The sequence below is a fragment of the Stomoxys calcitrans genome, chromosome 5, assembly GCF_963082655.1.
Source record: "Stomoxys calcitrans chromosome 5, idStoCalc2.1, whole genome shotgun sequence".
NCBI classification, from domain to species: Eukaryota; Metazoa; Arthropoda; class Insecta; order Diptera; family Muscidae; genus Stomoxys; species Stomoxys calcitrans.
The window spans coordinates 101,452,125-101,471,260 of NC_081556.1; the positions used below are offsets into that span (position 1 = coordinate 101,452,125).

At 42.4% G+C, this 19,136-nt stretch overlaps 1 protein-coding gene across 3 annotated transcripts in view; it reads right to left on the bottom strand.

The window, feature by feature from the left end:
* Positions 1 to 19,136, bottom strand: part of LOC106089158 (multiple C2 and transmembrane domain-containing protein) — a 202,384-nt gene that overhangs the window by 11,978 nt on the left and 171,270 nt on the right. For 2 of the 3 annotated variants that reach the window (XM_059370379.1, XM_059370380.1), the window contains 4 exons: positions 7,460 to 7,611; positions 2,434 to 2,949; positions 2,183 to 2,363; positions 1,921 to 2,099 (listed from right to left, as the gene is read on the bottom strand). In XM_059370379.1, the coding sequence (XP_059226362.1) occupies positions 1,921 to 2,099; positions 2,183 to 2,363; positions 2,434 to 2,949; positions 7,460 to 7,611 (1,028 nt within the window). Of the gene's footprint in view, positions 1 to 1,920; positions 2,100 to 2,182; positions 2,364 to 2,433; positions 2,950 to 7,459; positions 7,612 to 7,851; positions 8,083 to 19,136 lie in introns of those variants that run through there. The other variant, XM_013254939.2, reaches the window with a different exon arrangement.

Sequence of the window (19,136 nt, forward strand, 5' to 3'; positions counted from 1 at the left end):
AGGCCTGAAGGCTATGCTGGATATGCAGCCCATTGAGGCCTATAGTTGGAACTGCGCCAACAGGGTCACGCTTATACTGAGGGAGTTCAGCATGCTGATAGAGGATGGTTGCGGCCACAGTTCGATTCTGGAAGTTATGGATGCGGATGGTAGACTGAGGAGGATCTCCGACTTTCTGTCACCAGTGCCGATTGGAGTGAGAACATTTGCGATTCGATTTCCTGAGAAGGACGAATGGAGGCCGAATGGTGTACTTGAGGAGAATGAGACCTCGATCTACACCGATGGCTTCAAGATGGAGTCAGGGACTGGAATGGGGGTCTTCTCTGATGGCCTCAATATCTGTATGTCTCTGAGACTGCCGGATGATCTTTCAGGCAGAGGTCAGTGTCATTGCAGTGGCCGCACGAGCAATTGTGGGAATGGATTTACCGCCCTCGAAACTCAGAATTTAGGTGGACAGTAAGTCGGCGCTGGAAAGGCTCCGGTCTCAGGGTGCGACGCTGACATGGTTTCCTGGGCATGAGGGGATTCCAGAAATGAGAGGGCGGACGAGTGCGCCAGGAGGAGTTCGTCTGCGCCGGGCGGATTGTTATAGTCATAGGTCTTGCTTATGTGCCATTTGTCGAGTTACTGAACACAGTAGATGCGATGGCCAGGACGGCGTCGGTGGATGGTTGCTGGAGGACAAAGGCGCTATGGTCGGTTACCGAGGAGGACGAGAGAGTTGCTGCCGTTCGATAAGAGGTCGATAAGTACCTTGACAGGGGTCATAACCGGACACTGTGGGCCGCATAGCGGCGCGCATGGGAATACCGCACAATGGCTCGATGAGGATGAAGATGAGACTATTAAGCACTTTCGGTGTTCATGTCCGGATCTGCAGGGACGTAGGCTCTCCTTTCTGGGGAGGCGTTTTTTCTGTGTTCTGGGTGAACTTGCGAACGTACCTCTTGAAGGTCTCCTGAGATTTGTTGAGGGAACAGGATGGTTCCGACGGGGGGTGTAATAAGCATAGATATTGAAAAGATCAGATGGAGTCTCATACCCAGAACATTAAGAACGTTTGATCGCTCAATATCCATACCGTCAATAATTATTTACGATTGTAAAGAGTCAGCGAATCATTTGTGAGACAACAAACAGTACTGCGTCTTGAGTACATTAATAATGTGCTCATTTGAAATAGCTAGCCAATCTCCAATCTCATGGAGAATCAGCCAATCGTCGAATGAATATGAATGACGGAGATTGCTGTCAAATGAATAGATTGGCTTCGAAGTCTGGTCGTCAATGAAAATAAAAAAGAGAGGGAGAAAGGATATGGTCTCGTGGTACACTTGCGGTTAATTTGTATTCATCAGAAGAGAACCCATCTACAACAACTCGAATAGTGAGATTCTCTAGACAGCTCAATACAAATCGGGCAAGTCGTTACCGATACCAAATGCTAATAGCTTTGATAGGAGTGCACCATGATAGATCCTATCAAATGCCTTGAATATATCCAGTGCCACGCCCTTACTCTCACCAAACTGGTGTATAGATCGACTCCATCGTTCAGACAGAAACGTAAAGCGAATTTTGCGTAACCCATACTGTCGATCGCTAAGAAGGCCATTGGTTGATCATGCTCTCCATAACCTTGGAAAGCACGGAGCATATCGCGATTGGCCGATAATTCGCAGGGTTGTTCGGTTCACCCTTTTTAGATATCGGCTGATCGTTCGCAACCTTCCTAAACGCTGGAAAGACTCCTACACCATAAGCTAAGCTGAAAAGGTTGCGCATTGGACGAGCAGCAGTCGAAGTTAAGTACGGCATTCCTATTCGAACGCCAATTTCTAAAAAGAAACCAACCCACTAAAATATTCATGGTGGCACGAATTATACACTCCTTTAGATGATTTCTTCACTTACTGTATATAACGTGCAGCATCTAGAATATACATAATGATCTCCTTCAGTCTATTGACATTGCGTAAGAATAATTGTCTCTTGAACTTGGCCTCCTGTTGGATTAATTTCTCTTCCTTGGGCTGAAGTACACGACACACAGCCCTGATTTCATTCCAGACAACATTCATTTCAAGAAGAATCTGAAAAGAGTAGAATAATTAAATGTAAGAAATTTAGTTATATCCAAATCTAAAAAAAACTCAAGGACTACGATATCTCATACCTGTGGCGACATGCCTTTGGCACGGCTGCACAAATTCTTATCCTTCAAGGTATACCATCTTTTGACACCATTTTTAATGCGCAACAAGGGAATAACCAGTTTCCCTAGAAACTCCACTCTATGATCGCGATCTTCATCATAAACAGTAATTTCCAAGACTTGGGTTATATCCTTGACATTGCTTTAATATGGGGAAACCAAAAATTAATATTCCTTTACACGTTCTTTCAAGTTCATATTACATCACTTACAAAGTGAATATTTTATTCCATGTCGGTGTTAGGGTTTTATATTCCGTTTGCGTTTGTAGTCTCGCATTACCCAATTCCAAAACACAGAAGGGATCTGATTTCCCCCCAATATCCGCTGCTGCCAAACCCTGAGCTCCAAACACTTTTACCGTCAAATGACCTACATCTCGCAGATTTTGCAAACAACGATGCCATCGATAACGATCTCTCATTACCTTTAATTCCCGTGGATCTTCTTTGAAGGCTTTCAGATCGCTTATCGTTTCAAGGGCTGTTGTACCACTTATAGTTAACATAAGAAATACTTCACCGGGACAGTCTTCAAAGGGTTTCCAAATACCATGGGTATTCTCTCGCTCGAAAATGCTTAAATCTATGGTAGCTTTTCCATACACCGTATTACGATTCCACAATGATATTTCGAGTTGTTGATCATCTTCGAAAAGATGTAGGTCGAATTGCTCCAGCCATCGTTCAGTCCATGATGATTTGCTTTTGTATTTCTCATTGCCCAGTCTGTAAAATAAAAGAAAGGAGTTTGTTAAATATAAAATGCCTCCATCCAAATATAAAATAACCTACGGAGACCACCCTACGCGATGTTGTGCAAGTTAACCACCACCGCGATATTATTTCTCCAACTCTGTTTTTAGTCTGCCCATGCTCTGTGTTTCAAAGTATGAGTGCAGTGCAAATACCGAATGGTAAGTTTCAGTTTCACACTGGCTTATTAGAATGCAGAGCGACTTCTGGCCGATGGTTGAACTAAGCATCCAAAGTTCAGTTCAGTAAGGGGAGTTTAGTTACGGCAGCCGACCAAGAAACATTCTCATAGAAAACGATCGGACGACGAAACTGGACTCGTCATGGACAGACAAAATACAGAGTGGGAGAAATGATATCGCGGTGGTGGTTAAGACAAGGTAGAAGAGAACTACATAGGGTATATCTTCATTAGAGAACTGCATGAGACCCAAAATTTGGCTCTAATTAGCCTCTTTGGCCAAAGCAATTGTCTGTATCGCATGCCACATAAAAAAAAGTAAGCTAGAAACACACGCACATATACAATAGAGTGAGAGATGTGCGAACGTTTTAGTAATCGTTTAGTGGATATGATTGTCTATTTGGTCGGAGGACATCGTGTGTTGTTTGCAAATGAACACCACTCACATGAGTGCCATATGAAGCCAAAGCAAGACAAATCAAGTTTTGGTGATCGGAATAGTTATACTCCGTTGTTTTTTGCACTTGTTCTTTTATTTTTAAATCAGAATTGCTTTTATCAGTGACGTACGTGTTGCCTGTCTCCGTCTGTTCAAAAGAGACAACTTACTTTAAATTTTTTTCTTTACCCAAGCCATTACAAAGCACGCAAATTAATTTCAGCTCTCATAACTTTGAATGATTAGTGGACTAAGAATTCCGGGATTAAAACTACTCAAGAATACAGGGATGGGAGACACAGAGCCTGTATTCTTGCAAAGAGTTGTCTAAGCGTTTTTCTTCATCTGTCGCTAAGCACTGAAGATTTAGTAGTAGCCAGCCTTGAAATAAACAAGTCTCATTACTGACTGGCTTACCTATGTATGGCACACGATTCAGAGAGGCCGCCTTCAATCCTTATGTCGCTTGTTGAAGCCGCTTCTTGTAGGAAGTGATGCAAATGCACACCACCAGATATGGGGAAGTTCGGATGTCAACGAAAGGGGTGAGCTGTTTATCGAATACATTATAAGTAGCAATCTGGTGATTTGTAATAAAGGGGATAAACCGACCTCTATCACCAGCAGCAGGCAGGCGGCACTAGATATTACCTTTGTATCGGAAGATATAAGTGGAAGAATATGAGTCTGGGAAGTGTTGGATGACCACAGCTTCTCTGATCATCGTTATATTAGTTTCGGCTTTGGAGTAAACACTGTAGTAGTGGTCCCTCGGCAAAACAGAAGAAAGGCGGATTGGGATAAATTTCAGCATAAATTCTGCACGTCTATCCCTTCTAGACCAGAAAATGAAGTGCAAACGGCGGAGGATATAGACATAGTGGTTCAGCGGATCACGAAGGCCCCAAATGACTCGCTTGTGTCAGTATGTCCCAGTGCCAAGTCATGGGGTAAACAGCGACCGCCATGGTGGACCCCAGAGCTGGTTGGTCTAAGGAAGGATTGCAGAAAACTCTTCAACAGAGCGAAAGCCACAAGAGCACCACACGATTGGGACATCTATAAGGCTGAGCTAAGAAAATATAAGGGCGAGTTGAGAAAGGCTCAGAACAAATCCTGGGTAGAATTCTGCAGCTCCGTGGAAGATAGATTTGAGGCCTCTAGGCTACGGAAGATTATGTCCTCGAGACTTATTACGGTGGTGTATAATCAGAAGTCAGAGAATGTATGAACAATGTCTAGTTAGAAAACACCAGAACTACTCTTTGATACACTTCCCGGGAAATTCTCTAACGGCCAACGTGTCGCCAGAAGAGGTTGTCACTGGTATGCGTTCGTCGGAGGTCATTAGGGAAATTGTGTCTGCCGATAAAAAGTTTCGACTCCTTTAAGTCGCCAGGCCCTGATGATGTATCACCGGTTGAATTACAAGCTGTGTCTGACAGACTGGTTCATTGGCTTAGGGAGATATACTCTGCTTGTATCAGCATGTCAAATATACCTGTGGGATGGAGGGACACATAGGTCATTTTCATTCCCAAAGCAGGAATACCCTACCGCACGAAAGCGAAAGAGTTTCGTCCTATTAATCTGTCATCCTTTATGCTGAAGACTCTTGAGAGGTTGATAGAAACATATCTTAGGGCAAAGATTCCTGAAGATCGCCTGTCGCGGCAGCAGCATGCATATAGTAAAGGCTAATCTACTGAAACAGCCCTTCACTACCTAGTCGGCTACATAGAGGGTTCTCTTGCTGTCAAGGAATATACAATGGTAGCAGTTCTTGATATTGAAGGTGCTTTCAATAATGTAAAACCGACGATAATCATGAAGGAGTTGAAGTTTCTTGCCAACAACTCTATCTTAAGAATGTTTATTAAAAACTTACTTACTAAAAGATGCATTACGACAGGCTTAGGATCTGTGGATCTAAAAAGATGGGTCAGCTGAGGAAAACCTCAAGGAGGTTTACTGTCTCCTCTACTTTGGAATATAGCCATTAACAATATATTATTGTCTCTGGAAGAAAAAGGCGTAAAAGCGGTCGTGTATGCTGATGACGTGGCAGTTCCTGTTAGGGAAAAGTTTCCCAGCACTCTAAGAGATATACTTCAGGAAGCTCTACGTGCAACAGCAAAGTGGGCTACTGAAAGTGGTCTGGGTATAAATCCGTGCAAGGCAGAAGAAGTTCTTTTCAGCAGGAGATACAAGTTGCCTACAGTGGAACCTGTCTCCTTGGGTGGAGAGAATGTTCCATTTACAGAAAGCGCAAATTACCTGGGTGTTTTGCTGGAGAGGAAATTGAACTTCAAATCCAACATTTGGAATGGGCAACAAAGGCAATTCTTACCCTATACACCTGCAAAAGAGCCATTGGCAAAAGTTGGGGGTTTAAACCGCATGTCATCCATTGGGTATATACTGCATATGTCATACCTATTATATTGCTATATGGTGTTGTGGTCTGGTGGACGGCGTTTCAAAAATCCATGGCTTGTTTGATCATCACAGCCGCACTGAGGACGACACCATCTTATGCATTGTACGACACATTCTCATGCCTCTGATCATTGTGGTTGAATAAAATGGAAAGACCATTGCCGTGAGGTTGAGGGAGCTTTTCATAAATATCTTCTCAGACAGCCATTAAATCCATGGAGAATGTATTTGTGACCACAAAAACCACCCTCGACTGTCGCAGACCTCTCAACGAGTTGGCTGAACAGTTCAAAATTCACCTGTTCTGGGTGCCGGGCCACAGAGATGTCCCAGGGAATTCTAAAACAGACGAGCTTGCGAGACTAGGAACTCCACGGTCACTGGAATCTGTGGATATGCCTCTAGCGACATGTAAGCTAAGTTTTCAGGACCAGGCCCGATGGACAACGAATGATAGATGGTCACAAAGAGGGGGCTGTGAGCACTTCAAAACTATGTGGCCTAATCTAAACTTGAAGAGGTCTACCGCTTTGCTGGCAAATTTGATGGCAAATTTGGAACCATCTGTAGGGTCTTAATCCCATAAAAAGCGGATTTGTTGCTCGATTTCGCTGAAACTGTGACTTGTATAAGAGTTCTCGGGACCTCAATCAGATATGATCCAGACCTGCCCAGATTTGCATATCACAATGGATATGGCAGTGGAATTGTTATCAAAAGGGCAGGGTCGAACTTAACACGTTTTTACTTGTTTTTATGATCGCTTGCGGTTGTTCTCTAATCTACATCTGTATCTGTACCAATATGTATGATTTTCACCAGTAATCCCAAGAGTATTTAGGGAATCATGTGTGATCCCATTGTTGCAACATTAGTCCAAATTGGATGAAGATATATTGGGTTGCCCAAAAAGTAATTGCGGATTTTTAATTAAGTAATTGCATTCTTTCTTCTGTCAGTTATCAGCTGTTACTTTAAGATTGCTTTAGAAAAAAAGTGTGAAAAAAGTATATTTGATTAAAGTTCATTCTAAGATTTATTAAAAATGCATTTACTTTCTTTTAAAAAATCCGCAATTACTTTTTGGGCAACCCAATATATGGGAGATATATCTTAATCTGAACCGATTTCATCATATTCCATACATACACGGTAATAGAAGAAGACATTGTGGAAAGCTTTAAGAAAATCGGTTCATAAGGGTCTTTACTAAAGCTCATGAAATGAAAATCACGCCAAGAAACTAAACCTGAACCAATTTCTATAAAATTCTGAACCGAGGATTTCGATTTGCACAAATTTTACATGGACAGATACAGACGGACAGACCAAATGCCAGACAGACGTTTATGGCTATTGAATTTCCTCTCAAAAATATTTGTTTCAAATCTTTGTTGCACAAAGCTTTATTTTTGACTCACCTAAATTTAATGTGGGCATCATTCAATTTGTTGCCGTCCTCCGCCAGTGGCAAACCTTTGGCTTTAACCAATAAAATCGTAACCACTGAGCTCCAGATTTGAGACTTTAACCTCTTCGATGATTCAGCCAATTTGGAATTACGCTGGAAGTGCTGAAAGTAAATAGAAACCAAAACAAAAGAAAACAAAATAAGCTATTTAAACAAATTCCATGACAAGTATTGCAAATAAACACTGATTAATAATAGATGTGTAATCAGATAAACCACAACTACGAGTATTTTCGACAAAAGTGTGGCCATAGATAAGCCACCATGTGGTATGTTTCATGGGATGATTAATAAGCCGTGATTCTAAGCCCTTAAGGGCTAACCACCATTTGCCACACTAACCTCATACAAGTCACCCAATTCGCTTTGTAAACATTCAGTCCATTGTTGACGTTTGCTACGCCACTTCTTCATCAAGGCGATTTGGTTGGCAAAACATTTGCTGCCATTGATATTGAAGGAGTATTTCTTCATGGATTCCTTGTGATTTTTGCCCACGAAGAGGTAGCAAGTGAAAGGGATTACTTGCCAAGGGGTGATCTCTACTGATTTTGTGGCTCGTTTGAAGTCCAATGAAACACTAAGCGGCCATCTAAATGAAGCTTTCGTTTGTTAGTTAAGCAATGCTATCCAGCCAACAAATGGGCAAGTAAAGAGTGTGAGTGTGAGAGAGCGAAAGAGAGCCAGTTGGGCTACAACATGAACTTTAATAAATTAGTCCAAGTCAAATTTTGATTGCTAGTAATGTTGGCTCTTCCAGCAAATATCATATCGCTCAGAGAAAGTCCCATTATATGTGAGTCACGTCCATTTGTTTGTGAGTTTTAAAGCTTTTCAATGCAAGTTGGTTGTCTCAATCATTGTTAACTTGGTTACATGTTGCAGACCATAGCTTTCGTTTATCGCCTGACTGACATACTTAGGCGGAAGTAAGCTCCAAGTTTATGCAAAGCGGGAAATCCACAGCAAGTTTAAGTGGTTTATTATCTAAAAACTTGTAATGCACCTTTACAGAGAATATTTAATGAAATACAGGGTGATCATTGATATGCAAAGATTGGTAAAAAAAAGAAGAGAGTCGAACAGTTTTTGTGCTTAGGGAGTAAATCAAGAGATCAGTCCCTTATCTGACGAAGATAGGGTAAAAACAAGTAAAAAAACGATAAGTTCGGCCGGGCCGAACTTTGGATACCCACCACCTCGGGTATATATGTAAACCACCTTTCATCAAAATTCTGAGAAAATTGCATACCTTATACTCGTATACCTCATACCGATCTGAACTATATACGACACGGATGTCGAAAAGCCGAACATAAGTCGCTGTGTCAAATTTCAGTGAAATCGGATTATAAATGCGCCTTTTATGGGGCCAAGACTTTAAATCGAGATATCGGTCTACATGGCAGCTATATCCAAATCTGGACCGATTTGGGCCAAGTTGCATAAACATGTCGAAAAGCCTAACACAAAGCACTGTCCCAAATTTCGGCGAAATCGGACAATAAATGCCTCTTTTATGGGCCCTAAACCTTAAATCGAGAGATCGGTCTATATGGCAGCTATATGCAAATCTGGACCGATCTGGGCAAAATTGAAGAAGGACGTCGAAGAGCCTAACCAATCTCACTGTGTCAAATTTCAGTGACATCGGACAATACATGCGTCTTTTATGGCCCCAAGACCTAAAACCTAGATATTGGTCTATATGGCAGCTATATCCAAATCTGGACCGATCTGTGCGATATTGCAGAAGAATGTCAAGGGGCTTAACTTAACTCACTGTTCCAAATTTCGGCGACATCGGACAATAAATGAGCATTTTATGGGCCCAAAACCATAAATCCAGAAATCGGTCTATATGGGAGCTGGACCGATCTGGACCAAATTGAAGATATATATTAAAGGGCCTAACACAACTCACTGTCCCAAATTTCAGCAAAATCGGATAATGAGTGTGGCTTTTATGGGCCTTACACCATAAATCGGAGGATCGATCTATATGGCAGCTATATCCAAATCTGAACCGATCTGAGCCAAATTAACGAAGGATATCGATGGGCCTTACACAATTCACTGTCCTGAATTTCATCAAAATCGGATAATAAATGTGGCTTTTGTGGGCCTAAGACCCTTAACCGGAGGATCGGTATATATGGCAGCTATATCCATATCTGAATCGATCTGGGCCAATTTAACGAAGGAAGTTAAAGGGCCTAAGACAACTCATTGTCCCAAATTTCAACAAAATCGGATAATAAATGTGGCTTTTATGGGCCTAAGACCCTAAATCGGCGGATCGGTCTATATGGGGGCTATATCAAGATGTAGTCCGATATAGCCCATCTTCGAACTTAACTTGCTTATGGACAAAAAAAGAATCTGTGCAAAATTTCAGTTCAATATCCCTATTTTTAAAGACTGTAGCGTGATTTCAACGGACAAACGGACGGACATGTCTAGATCGTCTTAGATTTTTACGCTGATCAACAATATATATATATACTTTATAGGGTCGGAAGTGGATATTTCGATGTGTTGCAAACGGAATGACAAAATGAATGTACCCCCATCCTTCGGTGGTGGGTATAATAATACAGCTTAATAAAAACTAGTAAACTAGTGTTAAGTTCGGCCGGGCCGAATCTCCACCATGGATCGCATTTGTCAAGTTCTTTGCCCGGTATCTCTTTAAGGACAAACAAAGGATAACGGAAAAGATTTGGCATGCTATTAGGTTAGGCTAGGTTGAAAAGAGGTTGCGATATTAATCCGCCTCATGCGCTCTAAATACTGAATAATGCGCTGCGAGTTTAGAGGGGACATCTTTACGCTGCATTTTGTGTCGGCGGAATGTATTGATATCGTCAAAAAGCTCGTCAGAGGTATTCACGTTCCCTCAAAGCCCGACCTGGTGAGAAAGGTGGATATCCCCCAGCTCACAAAGGCTACGGTCTTAATCAAGGGATGGGGCAGTAAATTTTCGACGGAACGCATGTTGAGATTCTTGAGCAAGCAAAACCAAGGTTTGGTCGCAGAGAAGTGGGAGGTCTTCCACAGAGAGGAGAAGGAGGAAGGAACTCTCTTTGTGGTTGGCATTGATCAAGTCTCCGTGACAAATTTGCACTACGGGAGCAAAGCTGTCTTTCTCAAGATTGGGAAGACCAGAATAGGCAGAAATTTTCATTTTGAGACAAAGTGACTCAAAACCGGCCAACAAACAGTGGCCGTTTGGCTCCGTGATAAGTTTGGCTAAGACTAAAGGCATGGTGCTTTACGGGAGCAAAGCTGTCTTTTTCAAGATTAGGAATACTGGGATAGGCAAAAATTTTCATTCTGCGATGTCAGGCCGTGAAGGGCAGGTGACCCAACACCGCCCAATAAGCAGGGGACCGACAGCGAGACAATCACGGCATCTCTCGATATTGGAAAGACTAGGAGAAGTAAAGATCCTAATACTAAAATGTCAGGCAGTGCAGTGGCCTAACAGCAACCTGACGACGGACCCATCATCCACTTAAAGATTCGGAATACTGGGTTAGGTAAAGATCCTAATATTGAAACATTAGGCAGCGCAGCGACAGGAGTCTCAATGCAACCCAACGATCAGGGAGCCGATGATTGTACCATCACCTACTCCCAAGAAGCCCATTTGCTTAAGACTTGGAAGACTAAGATAGGCAAAGATCTTAGTATTGAAACATTAGGCAGTACAGGGAATGGAAACCCAATACAGCTTAAGGACCCGATGATGGAACCATTACCGACCTTATAAAAAGTCGGAAGACTAGACTAAACAGAACCTAATACGATGACATCAGGCAGTGCAGTGACAGGAAAGTCAATGCAGTCTCAAGAACTGGGAGCAGACGATGAGATCATCACCTACTCCCGAGATGCCCATTTACTGGAGGACCAATGATTGAGTAAAAATTGCAAATTTTGCCCATGAAGAAGTTTTTACATGGCTTAGTACCTCACAAATGTTGCCAGCATTAGGAGGAGAAACCCACCGCTGAAAAATTTTTTCTTTTTTCGAACCCAGGCGTTCAGCGTCATAGGCGGACAGAGCTAACCTCTGCGCTATGGTGGCCACCAATGATTGAGGTAATGCAGATAAACCTCCACCGGAGCGAGACTGCTACACACGCTCTGATGGAGAAAATCAGCAAGGGCAAGATTCATATTGCCTAACTACAGGAGCCATGGACGTCCTGGAACAAAGTTTCTTGACTGAACCATGAACTACCAATTATTCTATTGGGTTGCCCAAAAAGTAATTGCGGATTTTTCTTATAGTCGGCGTTGACAAATTTTTTCACAGCTTGTGACATTCTTTCTTCTGTCAGTTATCAGCTGTTACTTTTAGCTTGCTTTAGAAAAAAGTGTAAAAAAAGAATATTTGATTAAAGTTCATTCTAAGTTTTATTAAAAAAGCATTTACTTTCTTTTAAAAAATCCGCAATTACTTTTTGGGCAACCCAATATGCTAACACTGGTACTCGGCCGAGTACCTGCGTTATTTGTCATAGAAACTTAAATTTTAGATTTTCCACAGAGTTGTCAACGTCGGATGCAACAGCGGTGAGACAAGGAGATGCTGGAGCATACCTGGCATCACTTTACCTGCCTTTCGACTCTGCGACACCACCACGCACGTCGGAGCTGCAACGGCTGGCGAGGAAAGCAAAACAGGCAGAAAACGAGGTACTAATAGGGTGCGATGCGAACTCTCACCACATTTCGTGGGGAAGTACCATCACTAATAAGCGGGGCCAAGTCCTGGAAGAGTTCTACAATACTAACGACCTAATAACACCTAAAATTAGTAACACCGCTACCTCTGTTAATTGGAAAATCTACAATAATTGATGAAGTTCAGGATTGGAGTGTCTCTGTCTATTAGGTCGTTAGTATTGTAGAACTCTTCCAGGACTTGGCCCCGCTTATTAGTGATGGTACTTCCCCACGAAATGTGGTGAGAGCTACTTATAAAATACTTAATTGTCTTGCATGCCACTCCCTAAGTTGGTTCATGTCTGGCATTGCGTCCCCACCTAAGTGCCGGTATCTGTTAGCCGCGAAAGCCGGCCCATAACATAGAAAATGCTCCAACGTCTCATCATAACCTATTTCACATAAGTGAGCTCGTAGTCCTATGTGTTCCGTTATGACGCCAAAAGCTATGCTGACCTCCTTCTTACTTCCATTCAGAGGTTATTCGTCTTCTCATGATCTGGATCCTCCATAGGAATTTTGTCGTCCTACCAACCATTTCGTTGTTCCCCAGGATCTCATGCTCATTTGTCGCCCTTGCCCTTAACTCGGACTGCGTCGACCCGAAAGGCTTCGGGTTAAACAAGTTTATTGACGGCAGTTCTCTGGCTTACTTTGGCAAATTGTCTGCTTTCTCATTCCCAGTTACTCCGCTAAGGCCCGGAACCCAAACGAGGCGGATTGTGCCAACCTCACAGAAGGCGTTAATATCCTTCTTACACTCCAAGACTGTTGCTGAGCTTACCGTCCTGGTTGTTATTGCTTTTATGGCTTGTTTACTGTCCGTGAAGATCTTCATACTCGATGTCCTAGCGTTAACACCACACCATCTCATGCATTCCGTGATCGCCCGGATCTCCGCCTGCAGGACCGTATTATGGTCAGGCAGTCTAAAACAGATCTTAGTCCCTGGGTTCTCAATGTAGGCCTCCATGCTATTAAAGCTATATCAGGTTATGGACCGATTCAGGGCATGGTTAGGTTAGGTTTAAGTAGCACTCTGCCATCAGACTCAGGATAGAAGGAAGATGCCTTCTAGTTCCTACCTTTGAACCATCCAGATCGCTTTAAAAAGGCCAACAACTTGCGAACGTTCACATCCGCTAACTCAGACAAGTTCTCAAAGAAACGATAACCTAAAGTGGAACCCCTTCGACAACCAAGAGGTAGACCTACTCAAGTCCAGATTAGATCACATAATTTTGGAATAATCAAAACCCCCTCCTTTGTGACCATCTATAATCCGTTTCCCTTCGGGTTTGATGCTGAAATCCTTGCTCACATGTCGCTAGAGGCATACCCACACATTCCAGTTCGCCTAGAATGTGTAAGGCAGATCCTCGTCTCGCAAGCTCATCTTCTTTACAATTCCCAAGGATATCTCTGTAGCCAGGCACCCAGAACAGGTGAATTTTGAACTGTTCAGCCATCTCGTTGGGAGATCTGCGACAGTCGAGGGCGGTTTTGGAATTAAGAAATATGTTCTCCAGGGATTTAATAGCTGCCTGACTGTCTGAGGAGATATTTATGCCAATCGTCGTAATGACATTATTTCTTAGCCATTCCACCACATCCTTAAATGTGTATTTTTCTGAAATTTTGGAAAGAAATAATTTTCTTGTGCGGCAACACTGACCCCTTATATTATTCCACAATTTTATTGAAGCCTCTTTTATACTCTGCTTTCCTTTAACATAATAAACATATTCCAGTTAGACTTTAAACAAGCTATTCTCTATTTATAAAATCCTGCAGGATTTTAATCGTATTGCCATTAATGGCTACAATAACGACTCGATTCCCAAGCCATTACATTTTCATTATGGTGTATAAATTATAATTTACATAACTTGCGTTCATTTTAAACGACAATCGCCTTTGTTAACATTTCCTGCACCTTATGTTCGCGCAGGCATCAACACCTACTCCCAGTGACAACGTTTAAGGACATTAAACATTACACAGTTGTTTCTGCTGTCTCAGAGGTTCTCTGGTCCTCAGTTGAATTAGAAGTGACAAGAAGAAGTTGGCTGTCATTGCCAATAGTCGAGACCATTAGTGAGTGACATTACATAACCACATTTGTACTGCAGCTACAGACAGAGCTTTAAAACGCTTCTCGATCAAAGCCAACTGACACAAGGCGAGGTATGAGGCGCCTACCCACAGAGCCCCAAAGCAAAGCAATGGCAAATCAACCACAGCATTCGAATTTGAGACGTTAGATACAACGTGATAATGAAGATATTTTGTCGGTAAGCAAATAGTACGCATTGAGTTGTATGGAAATTATTTATGGTAAATAGGTTTTATAATCACACTACCAGTGTTGAGCGAGAAACTTGAGGAAACCAAGACTAGGACATAAATCATTCATTTATTCATTCGCTAACTTGGAAGTGGAAACCATAAATAAGTGTTTAAGCGAATTCCGTCAAAGATAATCGAGGATTGTGCAAAGGAATTGTTTCCGGCTTGTTTTGCCCTACACCACTACTAAGGCCAGTATGTTAAGCATACCAATTGGACTCAACGTTTTTTATTAGTTATCCCGAACATCCCGAATAATGGGAGAAAACAGAGGGAAACTAACTTCTCACAATATCAATTGAGTGCTGCCCTAAGGGGACCTCCTGTTTTACGCTCAGTCCCAAAGGCGTGTCACTGAAAAGTGTCATCTCTTTGTTGAGAAGTTGTACATGGCTGAAATATTCACAAATGTTGCCTGCATTTGGTGAGGTGATATGTTAGCTTAGGTTAAGTGGCAGTCTGCTATCAGACTCACATAGACGTCTTCGTGCATTGCGATACCACAGGAACAGCAGAAGGAAGATGCCTTCTAGTTCCTACAGTTAAACCATCAGATCGCTTGCGAATGTTCAAAAAATTGCAAATTGTGCAATTTTTCGCCCCTATTCCACTAAGGAACAGGGGCGAATGTTCAAATCCGCTAAATCAGACAGGTTCTTAAAGAAATGAGAACCTAAAGTGGAACTCCTTCTAACAGCTAGTGCGGGACCCACAGAAGGGGTTCTATAGCCTCTTCTTCCTGGATATCCCTAAAGTTTCTGCGAAAGTGGTTGCTGACAAAGGCCACCTGGTCTTTTAGTTTGAAACCATCCGTATGTAACTTCTGTTACCAGGGATATCGTAGTTCCAATCGGTTCTATCAGAAATAGTGGTACAATAATTTTTATTAAAAAGCGGCTCAGGTAGGGTCTAATCCACACCGCCTGGAACATGGTATATTGTATCAAGTATAACACAGTGTCCGTGGCCGCCACATAACCAGTGAGAAAGCCCCTTAACCTCACGGCAGTGGTCGCTACAATTTGGGTAGCCACAATGTCCAGAGGCATAAGATGTAGCATTTAATTCAGTACATCAGATGGTGTCGTCCTCAGTGCGGCTGTGATGCACAAACAAGCCATCCTTTGGATCCGGTTGAGCAGTAGGTGGATTTTGAAGCGCCGTCCACCAGACCACAACACCATATTGCATAAACGGTCTGACATCTGAAGCATAATCTAAATCCCCATCTTTTGCCAGTGGCTCTCTTGCAGATGTATAGGACAAGAGTGGCCTCTCTTGCCCTATCCAAAATGTTGGATTTGAAGGTAAGTTTCCTGTCCAGCAAAACACCCAGGTATTTCGCGCTTTCTGTAAATGGAACATTCTCTCCACCCAAGGAGACAGGTTCCACAGTAGGTAACTAGTATCTCCTGCTGAAAAGAACTACTTCTGTCTTGCAAAGGATTTATACCCAGACCACTTTCGGTAGCCCACTTTGCTGTTGCACGTAGAGCTTCCTGAAGTATATCTCTTAGTGGTGAGTGAGTGATAACCGCCTCTGAAAAATGTTTTATGGGGTTCTCGCCGGCAGCATTTGAGCCCGTGCGTTTAGGCACGATAGGTGGGCCAGCTAACCTATACACCACGGTGGCTCCCAATACTGACCTGACCTCCCATTACCATAATATTGACCTGAAAAAAACTCTATCTGGATATAGTATTTTTCATTCCATATTGACAAAATTTTGTAAAAATATATATTAACTAGCTGGACAGGGCCTACTCCGCTGCGCCTTCTTTCAATGTCTCATTTTATGTGAGCCCTATAGTGGCACAGCCATGAAATTCCTGCTTGGGGGTACTGGTACGGCCTTTCAGAGCTCTACTCCTCCCAAATGCCTTTCATTTGGTTTGTATTTCCATTTAGCGGGCTTTGGAGGTGGCGCGGTCCCCTACGTATCCCACCCTAAATGATGATACCAAATTTCTCTTTTTGTGTTATTATAAACAAACTAAAGTTTAAATTGCCCCACCCATCTCCGAGAACTGAAGTTTTTGAAAATAGGGTATCGGGGGAGTCCGCCAATTATAGTTTAGGGGGAGTTTAGGTGAGTCGTTCCTGTGACACCTGGCAATAAAACAGTTATCAGATTTGATGTTAGATCTACTTCATTCTCTTGGTGTTGGGGTTAGATTGGAGTAGCCAAAACCCTTTGCTCTGAAAGTAGAAAGTGGATATCAGATGTTTGGTGGCTGGGGAGGCGCCTCAGATACCAAGGAATAAATTTTTACCAAAGCGGTAAAGAGTCCTGTTGGGAGTTTTTGGGGGGCTGAGGGACCTCCTCGAACACTTTGGGCGAAATTTATAGACCAAGTTCGTACTCTACTCCTACATACCTTTCGTTTGATACCCATATTCCACCAATCGGTAAACATGTCCGTGCGGGGGTTTTTTTTGGGGGGAGGGGAGGACACTCAGACACCAAGGAATACATTTATATGTCAGATTTGTACTCTACTTTTAAATACCTTTCATTGGATGCCCATATTGCCCAAAGCGGTGAAAGAATTCTTTTGGGGGGTATGTTGGGGATGGGGGACCCCCTGAGCACTTTGGGCGAAATTTGTTTACCAAATTCGTACTCTACTCTTAAATACCTTTCATTTGATACCTATATTGTCCCAATCGTTAAACATGTCCGTCTGGGTGGGTTTTGGGATGGGGCGTCCCCCCAGGTTATTTGAGCCGAAAATTTTATACCAATTTCGTGTTTTTTGGGGTACCGTTAGGTAGCATACAAAATTTCGCTTAAATCGGTGCACGCATCTCCAAATTACCAAATTCGTACTCTACTCTTAAATACCTTTCATTTGATACCCATGTTGTCCCAATCGGTAAACATGTCCGTCCGGGTGGGTTTTGGGATGGGGCGTCTCCCCAGGTTATTTGATCTAAAAATGTTATACCAACTTCGTGTTTTTGGGGTACCATAAGGTATCACACAAAATTTCGATGCACGCATCTCCGAAATCAGGCGTTTTTGAAAATTGGGTATAGGGGAGGGTCCGCCCCCCCTTCGGATATCAAAAAATGTAGCACCCTTTTTTCAACGCGGGTTCAAACTCTACCATCTGTAAAATTTTTATAAAAATCGGTTCAGCCGTTTTTGAGTCTATACGGAACAGACAAACAAACAAATCGACAAACAGAGCGCAACAATTTCATTTTTATACCCTCCACCATAGGATAAGGGTGTACTAATTTCGTCATTCTGCTTGTAACACCTTAAAATATGCGTCTGAGACCCCATAAAGTATATATATTTTTGATCGTCGTGTAAGTTGATCTAACCATGTCCGTCCGTCCGTCTTCTGTCTGTCGAAAGCACGCCAACTTTCGAAGGAGTAAAGCTAGCCACTTAAAATTTTGCACAAATATTTTTTATTAGTGTAGGTCGGTTGCGATTGTAAATGGGCCAAATCGGTCAATGTTTTGATGTGGCTGCCATATAAACCTATCTTGGGTCTTGACTTATTGAGCCTTTAGAGAGCGCAATTATCGTCCGATTTGACTGACATTTTGTGCGTGGTGTTTTGATATCACGTCCAACAACTGTGTTATGTATGATTCAAATCGGTTCATAATCTGACATAGCTGCCATATATACCGATCTGGGATATTGACTTCTTGAACCTCTAGAGGGCGCAATTCTCATCCGATTTGGCTGAAATTTTGCAAGAGGAGTTTTGTTATGACTTCCAATAACTGTGCAAAGTATGGCGCAAATCGGTACATAAGTTGATATATTGTAGCTGTCATATATACCGATCTGGGATCTTGACTTCTTGAGCCTATAGAGGGCGTTAGTATCGTTCGATTCGACTGAAATTTTGCACGTAGTGTTTTGGTATCACTTGCAACAACTGTGTTGTGTATGATTCAAATCGGTACATAACCTGATATAGCTGCCATATATACCGATCTGGGATCTTGACTTCTTGAGCCTCTAAAGGGCGTTAGTATCGTCCGATTTGACTGAAATTTTACAAATTTTTACAATTTTACAAGTGGTGTTTTTGTATCATTTCCAACCACTGTGTTATGTATGCTGCAAATTGGTTCATAACCTGATAAAGCTGCCATATATACCGATCTGGGATCTTGACTTCTTGAGCGTCTATAGGGCGCAATTCTCATCCGATTTGGAAGAAATTTTGGACAACGGCTTCACTCATGACCTTCAACATGCGCGTTCAATATGGTCTGAATCGATCAATAGCTTGATACAGCTCCTAAGGCAAGCTCAAAAGGCAAAATCTCTCGATTTTGCCTTTTGAGCCCATACAAGGCGCAATTCTTACCAGAATGAACTGAAATATTACACAATGACTTCTACAATGTTCGGCATTCATTTATGTTCCGAATCGGACTATAACTTGATATAGCTCCAATAGCATAACGGTTCTTATACATTATTCTTTGTTTGCCTAAAAAGAGATACCGAGCATAGAACTCGACAAATGCGATCTATGGTGGAGGGTGTATAAGATTCGGTCCG